Genomic DNA, 17,502 nt, shown 5'->3' with positions numbered 1-17,502 from the left:
ACCACAAACTTCAGACTGGAGAGCATGGTGAAATTTGGAAGAAAAATATAGAAAGCAAGTATATGGAAACAGAATTCCAGAACCATACAAAGCAAAGTTTTAAAATAACCTTTACTGTATTCTATTCATGCAATCTAAATATAAAATGTATTTGATACTTTCAATAATTATATTCAAATGTTGAAGGAAAATAGTCCTTTGAAAATGTGTAAAAGAATAAGTTGCAGCTTCTCTTATTGTTAATATTAATCTAACCACATAACACAGTCAATGTTCTTTACTCTTGTAAGGCTAGCCTAAAATGTTTGTTTGCTAATACTGTAAATATATATTAGATCTTACAAATGCTCAAAAACTGGCCAACTGGAAAAACTAATAATACTGAACACTGACAAATTTTATTTCAAGGATTTTTGAAATCTGACTGATGGCATAATTATTACTAATGCATGTACACAGTTTCAGCTGAATGCTGAGCTGTCATTCTTAATTCTTATTTGGCTCGTCCAAGAGGTTTTTTCTTAATAATTTGGACAAAAATAATTTAAAGGTTTGCTTCTCAATTTCATATGAACTGTCAGGTGAAAAGTGGACACCCATAAAGTATCTGTGGTGTTGTCCTGCATTCTGGACTTGGGTCACTTCCAATATTTCTTCAAATAATCATGAGTCAAATGAGTGTAACCAATATGAAGACGGGAAAATTAGCTTCAAAATGGGGCCCTTTTTTTAAATGACCACTACTGAACAGTGGGTTTAATCATTTTCAGCTTTCTGAAAAGAAAACTATTGTGCCAGCTTTGTCTGTCCTTCCGCACTTCTTTCTGTTCACACTTTTTCTGTCAGCCCTCAGATCTTAAAAACTGAGGTTAGAGGGCTGCAAATTGGTATGTTGATCATCTACCCTCCAATCATCAAACATTACAGATTGCAGCCCTCTAGCCTCTTATTTAAGGTTAGTCCAAGCCAGCCATAATCGTGCATCTGGCAATGATATAGGCCAGGCCACCACCGGCCCCTGGTTAAAGTTTCATGGGCCATGGCTTTTACAGCATTATACTGAGACTACTGAAAAATAGATCTATTTTCGGTGGCCTTGGTTATATGATATACAAAAAACTCAATTCCACCGAAGAAACTTCAGCATATTTTTACTTGTTGTGTTACCATCAAATTCAATATTCCACATAGCTTGTTATTTATTTTTAAAAGATATTGTAATGGATTTTGGATACTGAAATATTACTGATAGGAAAAAAAGTCCTAAATGATAATAAAAAAAGAAAATATATTCACTGCTGGACACAAAAGCTTCAGATTTATAATATTAACGGTTATGCAATTAAAAACCAATTTTCAGAGGTACAATAAGATAACCTTAAATCTTTATCAAAATCCCTATCTTTTTAATTCTTCTGAGTACACATATTTACCTAATGTTTAATCTATAAAATTCTGAAATCACTGGACTTTAAAGAAACTCACCATGCCCAAAGAAGTCCCATATATTGATAAAGGTCAAAGAAAATGAGGTCTGGAAAAGTAACTGCATTGGCATGCTTAAAGCTAAAGGCAAATAAAGTGTATCTCACACTAACTCAGTCTATATGGTCATGCATATATTCAAGTGCAGTATATAATGAATCACTTTCAACACACTGAATAAATGACAGGACAGGTACTGGATAACATAACACCTAGAAAGGTATTTAATTTTTCCTTTTATCCGTACGTTTAAATCTCTGTTTAGGAATGCCCACTAAAAACACAGTCTGTATAGTTGCAAGTCTTGAAAATAATTATCAGTACTTCCCAACTATCCAACTTCTATTGTGTGTCAAAAAAGATAAAAACAGACCTAATTTTGCACAAGTTTTGTTCTTCATCAGCCCTATCACAAACCAGACCTGACTACATGTCTATTTCCTCTAGTCACATCGCTAAAAACATAAAGGAGACTGTAATAAAAGTTTGCATAACATCAAGATAATGTAAAAATAGAAGACACTGAAATATACACACATAAACAATTGGATATACACATTCCCCATACAAGAAAATACATCAAATAACATCTCGCTACACCAAAATAGCAAACAAACTATAACCAATCAATAAAAACCCGTAAAACACAACTGTAGTTTTTAAACCTGAAATTAAGCTGCTTTTCTTGTACTAACTTTAAAAGTACTCAAACTTACCAACAGTTTAAAGTGACCAAAACCATTCAACAAATTTTACTTCCTCTGCAACCTAGCATTCAAATATAGCCCGAGATAAAACCAATCTCCACTTCTCTCAATAGCTATCACCTTTCAAAAATGCTGTTTTCTTTAATCACTCACTCAAGAGACATCAATGCAACCATCTCCAATGTAAGTGTATATTCATTAACATACATTACAGTAATAACCTGTATTGATTTCACAACTTCATATAGCTAGGGCAATTAATTTACTCATCTCTGATATCAAGAAGTTAAAGATGGAATCCAAATCAAATCCCAGAGAGTACAGTGCTTTCTAATTTTCATACATTTTTATTTATATGTCTTTAATACTGTACTTAACTTTTCTACATCAATCACATTTTTCCCAGCAAATACAAAAATGGATTTTCATTTCACCATACCACTGACAATTACAGTATATCATAAAAATGACTTCATTTGTGTTGGAGTCATTATAATTTCAACAAAGCTACACAGACTAACATGTGGAATTCTGGATTCTCATATACAATGTATATGAATAAATTCAAACATACTTCCTATAACTCAAAATTGCAATCCTTAAACAATAAACAGGAATAGAAAAATTCTACTAAGTATATTAGAAACATAACACTATTCAACATTTCAATAAAAACAGAAAATCCAGGTCTGCTGGAAGCTGATCAAGGCCAATTAACAAAATGTCCCCTAACATTCAAATTTATCACAGTTTCACAAGTGGCAAAGGTAACATGTATTACAGGGATGAGTTAGTAACCATGAACCCTCTTTAGGCTGACAGTGGGTATATGATACAAGAAACTAGGTAATGAAAGCAATCACACAAATAAATGTCATCTCTAATTCATAATAATGTACATATGAAAGTAAGTAGTAATGGTCAACAACATACATTTTAGAACTACAACAACTACAGTACAGAAAATTATCTTATTAAGGCTATGCATTTCAACAATGTACTATCAGTGCTGTTTACTTTCTTAATCACTTGATTCATAGGGTGATACCTGTACTATTATACCAATTCCACATCAAAACGGTATCTCGGCCAATTTCTGACATTGTGTTCAACTTTTATTCATAATTCAAATCCCCAAGCTCTTGTACACTATAATTCAATCATCTTAGTCCAGTCATATATCAATTACTTTTAAGATTCAAATCCAAAACTCAAAAATACCTATGCCCATACCCACAATGATCATTTACTTTAGTCCAATCTTATATTACTCAGCTTTATTTAGTTCTACTTCCACCAATCATTATGTCATGCATACAGGGAGCGCATCTCAAGTTAGAAAACCAAAAACGTACAACAAAAAGGATAAAGATATAAAAACTTGTCCCATGCCCAATACTAGGTACAAAAACAATAATGTTCCTTTTTTTATGGGGGGGAAATAAAAACTCATAAGTGCTTACAATTCCCCATCACTATCATCTCCAAAGCTTTGCAATGCATAAAAAGGCCTCCGTGAAATTCCGCCATCCACATTTTTTCTTTGCTTTCATTTCCACTGATCACCACTATCTCTAGCCTCCCATCTTATATTTCACATTCAAGTAAGTCAGGGTCTTCTAATTATTCTGGTGTCAAGAGGAGCCCAGATGGCAATGTGCCTTGCTATTCTCCCAAGAGTGGTGTGAAAGTATGTCCATGCCACCTCCCCAAACATAAAGCAATATCTTTCTTCGATACATTCTAAAACTAAATTAAGTTTCTTCTTGCCAAATAAGAGCAGCTTCGGTGAAACTGTAAATTCTGTTACTTAGCGAATCTCACATCAGTATTCTAATTCACTACATCAAGATGGCTCAAACATATCTACTGTTATTTTTTCAAGAATATCAATGTATTATGTGTTCATGCCATTCACCTAACTTTAGCAGTTACAGTAAGCTCAGATTTCAAAGGTACCTCACGAACAGGTGGTTAACCTACACTCCCATTTGGGAAAGTTCCTTTTTTTCATTCAAGTTAGGCTTCATTCTTTCAATCTGTTTTTTCTTCTGGTAAGAAATTTCTATCTTCTCCTTTTTTACAACCTTTGAAGTTTCCTTCGTTACATGGTCCTTTACTGAGTGACCCCCATTTTTCTTTTATTATACACGATATGGTGCCTTGTTTGAAGTCTCAGTACTGAATACCTGAGTATGATGGCATTAAGTCTATTTTCCTGGGACCAATGAAGGGAAGAGATATCAATAAGTACAGTGAACAAGACTCTGCTGTTCAACCTTTGGTGATGAACCCAATCAGTTCCATAGCTCCAAAATACCTTAGTTTGTCCATTATTATTATTATATTTAAATAGTTCTACCAGACCAGTGAGCCGATTAGTTTGTCCAGTAAATGAAAGTCTTGACATTTTTCCCCAAAGGCAGACAAACCATTGTTTGATTCCCAGCAACTAGCATCATGCACAAAAAAAGATCAATGAACATTTCACCTTAACATGGACCATGCTCAAGACAGCTAATCCTATGACCAAAACTTAAGCTCCTTATTCTTTTCTGAGAGGCGATAGATTCATTTCCCTATCTATAGTTAAAACAATGAACCATCACTTGAAAACAGATGAGACCAACTACAAACTGACACTACAACTGCTAGCTGATTACTGATACCATCTATTGCCAGTGTACAGTGTGTGCTATAAGAATGCTTCCCTATGGAATATTATTTCTGAGTGGGAAAGTCTTCAAATATAAACAAGAGTGGGAAAGTCTTCAAATATAAACAAATAAATATCATTAATTTATACTTGAAGGTATGTTATCTCAAAATTTTTCCATAAAAAATGGTAATTGCCCTCAGAGACAGTATTGCTTTCATGTAATTTTTAATACTCACTACCTCCATGTGGTATCCTACGCTTTTGGCATATCACAGAAAATAGCTATTGTTATTTGCTTGCATTTAAATCCTCTACGACTGTGATCTTCCAGATGAGATTGTGAATCTATAGTAGGTCTATTATTCTGTGATCCAAACTAGATAGGTATCAATATCTTGATTTCATGTAGGAGCCACATAAGCTCTGCATTCCCCATTTCTCTAGCAATTTGCTTAAGCAACTTGCTACGGAAATTGTTAGGGATAGAATGAAAATAAACTTTTTAATAAGAGAAAGGCCTGTCTACTGTACGATTTTGGTCAGCAGCTCAGTTAATAGGCCAGATGTCTAATGTCGTCAAAGTGCTGGGACACCGCTTAGCTACCATTCCCCATGCGCCCAGCAATGGTAACAGGTCAAGGATCTTTGGGGTGTGTACCTCATCCACATCTAAAGTTTACAATTATATGTGTATCTTAACCCCACAGTGCAGGCTAAATATATATATATTAAGCAAACCCCTATACTGGGGTAAATTAAAGGATGGTGTAAGAAAAATTTTTTTACAAATTTTCTGTACCTTCTAGGGGAAGTTGAAAGTAAATATTTCCAACAGTGTTTGGGGCCTCTCTTCCAAATGACAGTTGTAAAAATATGCCAATCTTACCAAGTTATAAGTATTTTTTTTATATTTTTAAAAATTTTATTTTGTAAAATTACTGTATGATTACAGCTCACACAATATCATAACAGATAAGATCTAAAATCAGTAACAAATTCTGAATATATCAATTGTAAAATATTTACAAGACATCATTGGATGGGAATTTTCGACAACACGCCCCCTACAACATCTCAAGGCAAACTAATCTCTCTCTCTTGTACCGAGACTACCGACTAGCTATTAGAGTTGGAGTAGTGTAAATAGGAGGAAAAAAGTTGCCACGAGTCATTTATGGCCCATGGAAGTGATCTGAGCACTTTTCCCGCAAAATTCATTCACACCATATGGTCCGAAATCCTGTACTTATATGTATGTTACCCGGAATCCACCCCAAAGCTCTAAGTAAACATATATCTACGTTACCCATCCACAAAGGGTTAATCCTTTTTGTTCTAATTCATGGATAACACCAAGTGTGACCATAGCGTAAGTGTCGTTAGTCTCTAGAATATTTCTAAAAAATGGGACAAGGTGGATTAAAACCTCCTTTCTAACAAAGCCTCAAACTTCAAGATTACCCAATAAGGAAGAAGGAGCAGGTTAAAAAGGAACTTAAGAGGACTAAAAACATAATCAAGTATCCTCCTTTCATCCCTGGAACATATAAACCCACTGGTACTAGATTAAATTTAAACAGTTTGATTTTTTGGTACTAATGCTTGTTTGTCATTACATCATACAGTATTTCTACAGCAAGACATTATGCTACTCAGAAAACTACAGCAACCCTGTTCTACAATACATAATCTTTAAGTTATAAGCCGTATATATTCACAACAAACAATCCTTAATGTATTCTTAAGAATACATTATTTTACTTAAAATTCATTGGATCATTTGGTAAGGTTTATCCATGACTACTACATGATCTTATGGCTTCTTCAAAACTCTGTACGAATACTTCAAGCCCATATCCTCTTCAAATCTCTGTATGAATACTGCATAGTATTGAGCCATTTTAATAAGTACATCTAGTACTGCGCTACATCTGTTGAGGAACAAGAAGCATTCCAACAGAACTCCATCTACAATACAGATGAACTATCAAAGAGAACAATTCCTTCAAGAATAAGTTAATTTCAAATCACATTTATGAATAAATTGAGAAAAAAAAAGCACTGGAATTCCCATAAACCTGAAACTACATTTCACATTAACAAGAAGCCATTACAACAAATGAATCATGTACAATTACTAAATGGTCTCCCTGATAATGAAGACTCAATTCAAAGAATACAAAGCAAATTGTAATAAGACTAATTTCCCGACTTCCTGATGGATAATAATATTTTTTCCCTGATACAATATCTAATCAATACTAAATCATCCACATCATGATATATTTCTAGAAAATCTACTCATGCAATAATCATACAAAAACTTGAATTGTAGATTATTGGTACTAATTATTCCCATGCTCATGCTCTGGATTTAAAATGCTTAATTCTGAAACATGCTCTAACTTACATAGCACTGACTAACTAACTTAAAACAAAAACTCTTGGAACAATACATTTCAGGAACTTGAGATTCAGAAATAACCTCGTAAAAAAGATCAACACCACCTAGTAACATGATATTTTGACCTAACTACTGTAAATGTAATGTCAATCTGCATACGTACAGTATGGAGATTTGGCAACCGTAAATACCTGGTGCCCATGATACTACTGTACAAGCATTTCAACCATCCAGAATTAAGAGTGAAAAATTTTAAGCTTGCAGAGTAAATGCTTGTTATCTATTGCAAATTAATTTGCTCAGTAACCTGACAGAAAAATCTCACCCTTAACTAGCTGACCATGAGTTCTGATTAATTTGCAGGCCATAACAGCCATTATTAAAGGCAAATTATACTGTGTTCACTTTTTTCCACTCTCACTAGCTAAAGAAAAGGGTATGATCACTCTCAGGGGATGACTCAATATTTCATCACATACAATATTTAAAATACTGTAGAGGAAATTGACTGGATAACAACAGATTTTAATGTACCATCAATGAATGCTATCAATATCCTTTTTTCTCATCCATGCAGTTTTTCTGAATTTGTTCCTTATACTTGACCTCTTTTACTTATTGTCATTGCATTTTTTATTGTTCGTAGTTTCACTTTCATTTTAAAGTTATTACAGTAATATGATTTTTAACCAGAAGGGTAAACATTTGAAGAATCAACAGAATTATTTAGGATACTAAAAAGAAAAAATGGTGTGTGTGATATGGAAATTCCTACTATTGGTATAATTCCTTACCATTTTTCTATAATGATCACTATGGAAAGCTGGTGCTTCTATATCCATTTCATTTGTTTTTAAATAAACATTAAGTTTCACTTGGATTTTTATATTCACCACTGACAAGAGTCTGACATGTAAAATTCTATGCATGTTCTCATCATTATATCACTAACTAATCAGATGCTCTAAGACTGATTCATAATATGGGTAAGTACTTTACACAATAAGAATCATGGTGAAGGTAACAGTGATACTGACAGTGAAGATGGCAAAAGCAAAATGCAAGTGAAGTGAAGGAATGTGATGCTGGCCCGTTCAGTGAAAGTATGGCTTAACATTTTTTGACAATCAAATGAGTGATGTAGTTTTTTTAATATCTAGAATATGCAGTACTGAACCAAATAACTAAACTTGTATACACAATACAAGTAACTAAACTTTTATGGGTTTATTTGAATAAACTAAAGTAAAATCTGGAGTTTCTCAATAGTACTACTAATGAAAATTTGGCTTCAGAATCTTGAGATCTTTTTGGTTTATCAGACAAACCCATTCAAGTTTAGTAACTTGGTGTATTAAACTTGTATGAGTTTACAGTATTAGTAAAAACAACAGATTCTGAAGTTTCTTATGCCAAATTCTGGTTAGCAATGCTATTTGAAATCTATTTCATATTTACATAAAAAATAAATGTATTTACCATTCAAGTGACACATTTCACTGCAGTAATTGATAAAAGGGTATTTAAGAAAAGAGAAAAAGTGTTTCAAAATGTCAGTTCACTGCATGAATCTATGATCAATGCTTTTCTGACATTTCATACAAATACTTAGTAATAAATTTTGAGTTTTTTCTACTAATCGGGTAATTTTGTTTCTTTAACTCTTCATTTTGATTTGTTAAGGAAAAATTAAGTCTTAAAAAACTTCAATTCTTCAGTAAAACCAAAATCAATTTTTCAATTTCTATGGCAAAGTTTTCATAAGTATTTTTCCTTCCCTCATCCTCAACAATCACTTCCATAAGCATTCTCAAGCTGACAAAAATCCTCACCTCTCTTCATTATTCAAGTCCACCTATCTTTTATTTTGATTGTATGTCGTTTATATTTGACCAAACTATAAGTTCTTCAAAAATTATGTATTAATGACTATTTACAAAGGAAACAATGAAAATAAGGCAGGCTAGGTTACCAGAAAGCTTTTCCCTGGCATGATTTCACTGATCAATTATAAACACGTGCATAACTGTGTGCTGCGATCAAATGGATTAATGAAGATGAATGCCAGTAAAGACAGTTCTTCCTGCTGAACTGTACAAGCAAGATACTGTTTCCTTTGTGTAAACTACACTCTTGCACACAAAACAATCATAAAAATAGAGCTCTGGTATCAAATGGCTAATAACATTTCCACACAATCAAGATATTTTAAAAACAGGAGAGACTTTCTAGAAGGAAAACTTTAACCACCCACGAAGCAAGACTAATTTCTGGAAAATTAGAACTAAAGATTAATCAGCCATAGAGAATCTATTCAATTATTCAGCCAAAACTCTTACCCATACGCCTACAAAAAATGAAAATATAAAAAAAAAATCATGAAGAACATATTTACAAGACCATTTAATGACTGCAAACCTCTGACAATACTGAATAATCCAACCCCAAAAACAACCTATGCTCCCAAAAAAAGACATTCTTATATCTCCCAGAAATCATTAACTACTGCCAGCCACGAGGACCACCACTCATACAATTTTCTTAAAGATCCCAGCTTAAGATTTTGTGTAATCTTGCCAGTAAACAAAAAAAACTACTCATCCAATGCAAAATCACAACCTCTTCATTGGAAGTAATTAGAAACTGAAGCATACCTAACCCAACAGTGTCTTTGTCCAGTGCACGATTCACCTATCCTGACAATAAGCAGGGAATAAAAAAGGATCACTACAACTACTTTTTTATCTAAATGCATTCTACAATCATGCACTCAATGAAACTACTACTTCAACTAAACTCAAATTAAAACGACTTCTCCATAAAATACTGGGGGCATCAAATTAAATAATCTAATTCACAAGAATTCACTACAAGCAATGTGAATGAAGGGGGATACAGATATAAACAAAGCAACTCAAGGGTTAGTATACCTCTCAGCGTGGAATAAGGAGACCGATGATGTGAATGTGTGGAAGACCGGGCAGAGGAGTAAGAGGAGGAGGCGGTGGAGTGGGCAGAGGAGGGCGAAAGGCTCGCTCGGAGGTCAGGGATGACCTTCATGCTCCGCTGATACCCACTCCAACCGCTGCACCCACCACCACCACCTGTACAGTATACCATAGGACCTAGGTTGTATATACCAACATAGCCACACTAGATAAGGCAACACTGGCATCGCAAACACACGGTGGTTCTAAATACCAGTATGTATAGTACTGTAATACCTACAGTGCTCTGGTAAAAGCTAAATCTCAGTAATTACCTTTACTATATTAGTCAATCACTCTGTGAGAAGGATTGTTAATAGCAACTACAACAAAATACTCATATACTAGCTACAGCTTTTGAATGAAACCTCCAATGGAATGCTAGTTCTGGTAATACTTAAAGCTAACGAGATCTAATGTACTTCCAGTTGCACAAGATACTAAACTGGATTGATATCAATGGTCTAGCTTTAACAAAACCAAGCAAAGAGCATTCCACTTCAGATGTACTGTACATATTTGTACTGAAAGTCTTTGGTAAGAAAATAGAAAAATATACAAGATGAACATATGCCAATGAAAGAACCATTTCCACTAAAATCAACCTGCAGTCATAAGCACACTTTTCTCATTGAAAAAGTCATTCACCCAAGCATTTTTTTTTTTTAACAAAGAATTAACTCAAGTTTCAAGATGATGCTGCTTCCATGTCATCTAGCTCCCCATCAACAACCAAGTCTTATTTTCCATTTGATGGACTGACTTGAAAGAGAAATAAGCAAAACTCTTTTGAAAGTTTTGACTAATATTAAAAAAATTCTCAGGACAGCTTTCTATTATAACAGACCTGGTGATGTGAGCTGGATGAACTTGGAGGAGGTCCTCTTAGTACCTGGTAATGATACGCAAGACACTGGTTCCAGCTCCAACAGGAAGAACAGCTCCGCTACAAAAGCCAGCACATTCTGCTTTATGGAACTGTAAACAACAACAAAGAAAAATTCGTTATAGTACTCTCCAAATTCCAAGGTCAGAAGGTTAAACATTAAAGAAAAACTTTTAAAGATCAGAGGAGTATCTCAAATCAATACCATGCTCATTACCTGATGTTACATTTTATCTAATCTTCCTACTCATTGTTTTTTACCTGTGCATATATACAATATCTTCTTTGGTTAGGAGGCAAGGGTTATAAGGTAGGCTCTCTTGACAAAATTTAATGACAAGGCCTATGTTATAAATAGAATCTGCAATGGAGGGAGGATCTGCAACAGCAATGTCTCCCCACTGAAGCTCTTGTGGACAATAAAATGCTATGAGGGCAGCCAAACCTATGCCATCACTCAGATCGCTGAGGTCTTGAATTCGAGGAAATACTGGCAATTCCTGTTCCTGAAAAATCCAGGTGACTGTCATTAATTATTATTTTTCAATAAAACAATTTCTAGAAAACAGTCAAATACAACACACTTCTAAAACTAAAATTTCTCCATAAATATCTCCAAGACTATTGATCAAGAATTTCAAAATGAAAACTTTCCATTTAATTGTGTTTGGTTACTACAAATCTTTATGCTATATTTTCAATATTTTTGACAGTACAGGCAGTCCTCGGTTATTGGCGGGGTTCCACTCCGAAGGCATAATAAGTGAAATCGCCGATTTTTGGTTATCAGCGCCTCTCTCAGGTATGTACTGGCACCGATAAGCGGAAACCCACATGTATCGGTGCCGAAAATCACTGATTTTCGTCGCTAGACAAACGCCGAAAAACCAGATTGCCGATAACCGGGGACTGCCTGTACTTCATAATTATCATTCTTAAATAGTAGTGGTTACAATTTCTTAGCAAAGTCTACACAGAAATATTTTCTGTTTGTATTATACGCAACCAATCCCTAAAACAATGAGGAACAGCTTATTATTTACAATATCCGGCTTAGACAAAAGAATTCCTTGACTGGACTTAATTCATTTATGAAAATTAAAAATGTACAAAAACAATTCATTCCTAAAAGGGTAAAACCTAAGGATCAAGACAACAAAACAATAGAAGTACTGTACATACAAAATATGTTTGGTAATCATCATCTGTCATCTATGATTATAAGCCACATTTTCCCTTTAGAGGGCTTGATACGAAATTTCTCTACCTTGTGCATTTTCTCCCTGGATTCCTGTCTCCTCTACATCTTCATGTATGCCCTTTCTCAATATTCTTCTGAACCTACTGACTTGGTCTTCGTCCTGCTATTTCCCTATCTACTACTATTCTGACTAACTGCTCCTCCGTGTTTATGAAACATCCAAACATTCTCAATTTCGAATTTACTTATTAACCTGCAAACACTAATATTTAAATTTTTTAAAGAGTTCTTCAAAATGCACTCTAACAACTTCAAAGGTTTATTAGTTACATCTCTTCAAAATCCCAGCTGCATACAGTAGTACAGGCCTTATACACTAAAATTTTTAATTTTTTGCTATGGAATACTTGATACCCAGGAGCCAGCAGTTTCTTTCCACTTAATTTATGATGGTGTTCCCACTTTGGCAATTGGACTCTCAATAAGTACTTCAAAATCCAGTATACCCAAGTTACCATAGGATTTGTGCATCCCAGCCTGTAGTTCCATAGCAAATTGCCATGGTAAAATGCAACTTTTTATTTTGCACTTTAGCAGTAATTTTGCTTGTAAGTCAAATGGTTCTAAGCAAATACAATTTAACAGGCTCCTTCTACATTATCAACTTTCTTTCTTCAGTTGTTGAGCTAAAATTAGTCTTGATCTTTCATTGCTTATTCCTCAAAGTTTACCCTTAGCATACACAGTCTTAACCATGACCAAGAAATTATACCGGAATTCAAGAACTAAATTATGAAAAGACAATGTGGAAAGGGTCCACAGCAAAAATAGTAAAAAATGGTATTCTGTCCTTTAGAAAACATGGAAGCAAACTAAACGTGGAGACAGAGGCAAAAAATACGTTTATGCACTGTTTCATCTCAACATGAAATGAAACCATGTGACTAAAATAAAAAACTAAATCGTGTACAGCATTAATTTAATAATTTTTTTTTTTTTATGAAATAAAAATCAGGCCACTGAATATTTTTTCACTTGTACTTGTAAACTAGGAAAGCTTATAAAATAGCCAATACATAAGTCAAATGAGTACAAGCAGCTTTTCTTTTTTGGTATTTTCTGACCTAGCAGTCTTTAACTTTACCTTAATAAAATCTTCACATCTCGCTGAAGAAAAAACCCTTTGGGAAAACTGAACAAGAGTCTACAATGTGATTTGGTGGTCTCATAAAATGACTTCAGTTTAGCATGGTAAAGCATTAATAAAGAAACATCAATTTTTATGAATATACAATTCAAATACTGTAAAGCTTGACAAACAAACTTTCTCTCTATAGTTTAAGTAAGGTAATGTTGCACTACACTGACTGACATTTACCTCAGAAAATCAAACCTGAAACCACAATGAATACTGATGTACGGAGATGAGTTGTCCTGTATGAGGATTGTACAGTACTTGTTTAATTGTTTCTTAAAGTTTTTACTTGTATCTGAAAGGTTTATTAACAATATGGCATAGACTCTCAAGTACAGTAGTCTAAAGTTTGATAACATACAATTGTAGAAAAATTCTTAGATAATGTTTTAAAAAATGTTTGAATAAAATTATTAAAATGAAAAGCATAAGTTGATTGAGAGAAAAGCTTCCTCTGACGATATGACCAAAAAACAGGCTAGACTTTTAAATCACTCTCTTAAATTTAAACATCCCAAAAATAATTATTTATAAATTGAACAAAGGTCAACAGAATGTCATACATAAAATATTTGTTGACTATTTTCAACCTTTACTAACTGCCTTATTTTTTTTTTTTTTGTTCAAATCCTTTGAGACAACTATTTTCTAAGGCTGCTATTAAAAGCAGTTTCAATGTTAGTAGGGTATTCATTAACAAAAAGCCAGTGATGAATAAGACTTAATAAATAAAAAGTAATAATCAATTTCGCATCCTGTACCTGAGACTGCACGTGTTGGTGTATTCGTTCTTGTAAGGCTTGAGTTATGTGATTGATCCACAGCACCAACGCTTCCTCCTGATCTTGGGGTGTGCGTTCTGGTTCTTTGCTAGAACCACTGACTCTCTGTAACACTACAACAGCTCTCTCTGCTACAACCACTTCCCGAATATATAACGCCATCATGGCTTCTATCACAGCTAAGTGTGCAGACTGCGAAAAGTTGGAGAAATAAGTTAACCTTCGTAGAGGAAAAATATTAGTTTTGAATTCAAACTGAACATGGGAATTTATAATTTAACGATGCATTAAAACTCAAAAAACATTTCACGCTTACCATTTTGATAGGTGAGACTTGGATGAGCACAGTTTCTGTGAGGGCAACATCAGTTGGTTCCGCCACATACACACCTTTTCTTGCCAAGGCTTGAATGATGTTCCAATGACTCAAATTATGAAAATTTGGGTCACCATAGATGTTGGCCAATGCTGAACAATAGAGGTCAGCATTGGCCAATCTGTGGACAATATTGGGCTTGAGATGTTCGGCACCCTACGGAGAAAAATGGGAGGAGAAATGCAATACATACCTTGTAATGTTCAGAAAGTGCAAAAAATTTAACAATTTAAGAGTGCTAACACCCTATGTAAATAACTGGGATTAGTGAAAGCTTGGTATTATTTATGAAATCAAAAATTAAATGACAAAATTTTATGCTGAATCAAAAACAGGTTAATTACTTTAACCAAAAATACAGAAAACTGCTACTATGAATGTCTAGTAACTGACACTGACTGTCACCAGTACAAATTTTTAACTGCCGCATGAGTGGAAAGTATACCTATGTAATTACTTGGTAAGTTACATATATGACATCTGACTTTCCTCAAACAATCAACACAAAATATGGCTTGCCTCAACTATTCATCAACCAATCTGACTTGCCTCAAGCAATCAATTCCCAATTAGATTTGGCTCAATAATCACCTCCCAATCTGAATGGCTTCTAGAATTCAGCTCTGGCAATATACTCCTCATATGACTCAATTTTAGCAATCAACTCGTAATATGATTGGATTTTAGCAATCAACTCCCAATTTAACTTATCAACTCGTAGTTTAACCTGCTTCTAGTAATCAATTCCCATTCTGTCTTGCCCTTACAACTCCCAATTAGACCTGCCTCCAGTAATCTGCTCCCATTCAGACCTGTCGTTAGCAATCACACTTGCACCTTGCAACCAATGCACAATTTAATGTGAAACAAAAAAAAAAAACACCTAATTTGTGATCGCCACCAGTAATTAACTCTCAATTTAGGCCTGTTTCTGGCAGTCAACTTCAACCTGATCTTGTCAATTAACTTTCAATCTGGCTTGCCTAAACCCACTGGCCGCCAATTTGGCAAGACTAACTTGCTACTTAGCTTGAGCCTAGCAATGAACCCTAAATCTGACATGATTCTAGCATCTACTAAATTCGACATGCCCTAAGCGATCATCTCTGAATTAGTTTGCGGAGTGGAATAAGATTTTGTCATATTTTTTGTTAAATTCACCATACATCATAATATACACCAGTCTCCATGATAACAACGGGCATCCGTGCATGTTATATTTTAGGATTTATGGTGAATTTATCAAACTAAAGAAATCTCTTAAGGCAACTATAACCATAATCAAAATTTCAGAGAGTTAACTCCTAATTTCTTTTGTTTTTAACAGTTAATTCCCTTTCTAGCTTGCTTCTGCAAAAAATAACTCCCAAATTACTTTGCTTCTAGCAACAATTAATTCATAATTTTGCTTGTATCTAGCAATTAAATCATGACTTGGTTTGCTTCTCACAATTTGGTTGGTTTCTGTTAACACAATGCAGTTTGCTTCTAGTAGTTAAAGTTCCAGCCTGATTTACTTTTACATGCACACTTGACAGCAGATTTTCTATTAAAAACTATTCTGATATACAGAATCAAATGGCAGTTTGTAATTTGAACAAAGACCCAAACATAAGTGCACCTTTCAGGCACATTCACAACCACTTAATTGTACAGGGGTTTGTCCCTATCCATAGAGAAAAAATTGAGCAGAAGTTACACAAGTTGGTTACATTTTATTTCAATGCTACTAGCAATCCAAATCAAGAGTGGATCAACTTTTGAAACATTACTATACCCTATTCTTGTACTCAGTGTCACTTTAATGTATATCAAAGAATTAATGCAATAAAAATGATTTCAAACGAAAAAAAATCAGATGGGTATCATGTAATGATTACCTCATAATCGCGGTAGTAAGGATCTTGGAGGTCGGATGGAACTTTGTTTTTGTGGGCCTTCTGCACAATCCAAGACACCGACGCCTTTTGCTTTGCCTGCAAATCAAAATAGTAATAAATCAATTTGAATATACAAATTGCTGTTTCATTTACAGGTCAAATCAAATTCTAAAAAACATTATGTAATCACATATATATCTTACACACATCAAGCTTCACAACTTTCATGAATTTAAAAAAACGGAAATAAATAAAATATGCAGTAACACAATTTACTTCCTTTAAAAGTTAGGTAATACACTAAGGTTACCAATGACAGCAACCACTTTATACACCATACTCAATCAAGATCTATCAATCTACCAAAAAATGCAGCCCCACAATGCAATACAGTTGGCCCCCGGGATTTATGGGGGATAGGGACCACACCCCCCTGCAAATAGCTAAAATCTAAGAATGCTTGACAACCCTTTGAAAATGCTTATAACTGCCTATTTTGATAGTTCAAACACACACACACAAAAAAAAAAAAAAAAAAAAAAACATAAAATAATCCTTATACCTGCCTATTGTAATAGTTTTACAATGAAAAATATATTTAGTTATGAAAATATGAAAATACAGTACAGTAAATAGTTAATATTTCTCTGGGAAAAATTTTGTGATTAGGCGAATTTTCCGTGAATAATGTGGATAAACGTTCCACAGAAAAAATCCACAAATAGGCGAAGCCATGGATCCAGAACAGTGAATAGGTGGAGGTCAACTGTACAACTAATCTGATGCTGATTTATGTCATGCGCATTGACCTCACAGTAAATGTTTAATGTGACTTCTATGTTGTTACCTCTAATGTTTTTGTAATTTCGTTATATTTTCTCTTGTATTTGTCGTGTACTGTGTGATTTTAGAGATAAGATACATTTTCCTGTGAGCTTCT

At 34.0% G+C, this 17,502-nt stretch overlaps 1 protein-coding gene across 17 annotated transcripts in view; it reads right to left on the bottom strand.

Moving 5' to 3' along the window:
- The window catches only part of Patronin (calmodulin-regulated spectrin-associated protein patronin), a 141,537-nt gene that overhangs the window by 96,358 nt on the left and 27,677 nt on the right, over positions 1-17,502 (bottom strand). For all 17 annotated transcript variants that reach the window (XM_067111077.1, XM_067111078.1, XM_067111079.1 and 14 more), the window contains exons 2-7: positions 16,563-16,658; positions 14,623-14,838; positions 14,286-14,498; positions 11,390-11,634; positions 11,090-11,220; positions 10,186-10,359 (exon numbers count right to left, since the gene is read on the bottom strand). In XM_067111077.1, the coding sequence (XP_066967178.1) occupies positions 10,186-10,359; positions 11,090-11,220; positions 11,390-11,634; positions 14,286-14,498; positions 14,623-14,838; positions 16,563-16,658 (1,075 nt within the window). The remainder of the gene's footprint in view (positions 1-10,185; positions 10,360-11,089; positions 11,221-11,389; positions 11,635-14,285; positions 14,499-14,622; positions 14,839-16,562; positions 16,659-17,502) is intronic.

This window comes from Macrobrachium rosenbergii, chromosome 11 (genome assembly GCF_040412425.1).
Source record: "Macrobrachium rosenbergii isolate ZJJX-2024 chromosome 11, ASM4041242v1, whole genome shotgun sequence".
NCBI classification, from domain to species: domain Eukaryota; kingdom Metazoa; phylum Arthropoda; class Malacostraca; order Decapoda; family Palaemonidae; genus Macrobrachium; species Macrobrachium rosenbergii.
This window is presented reverse-complemented; position numbering and strand designations above follow the sequence as displayed.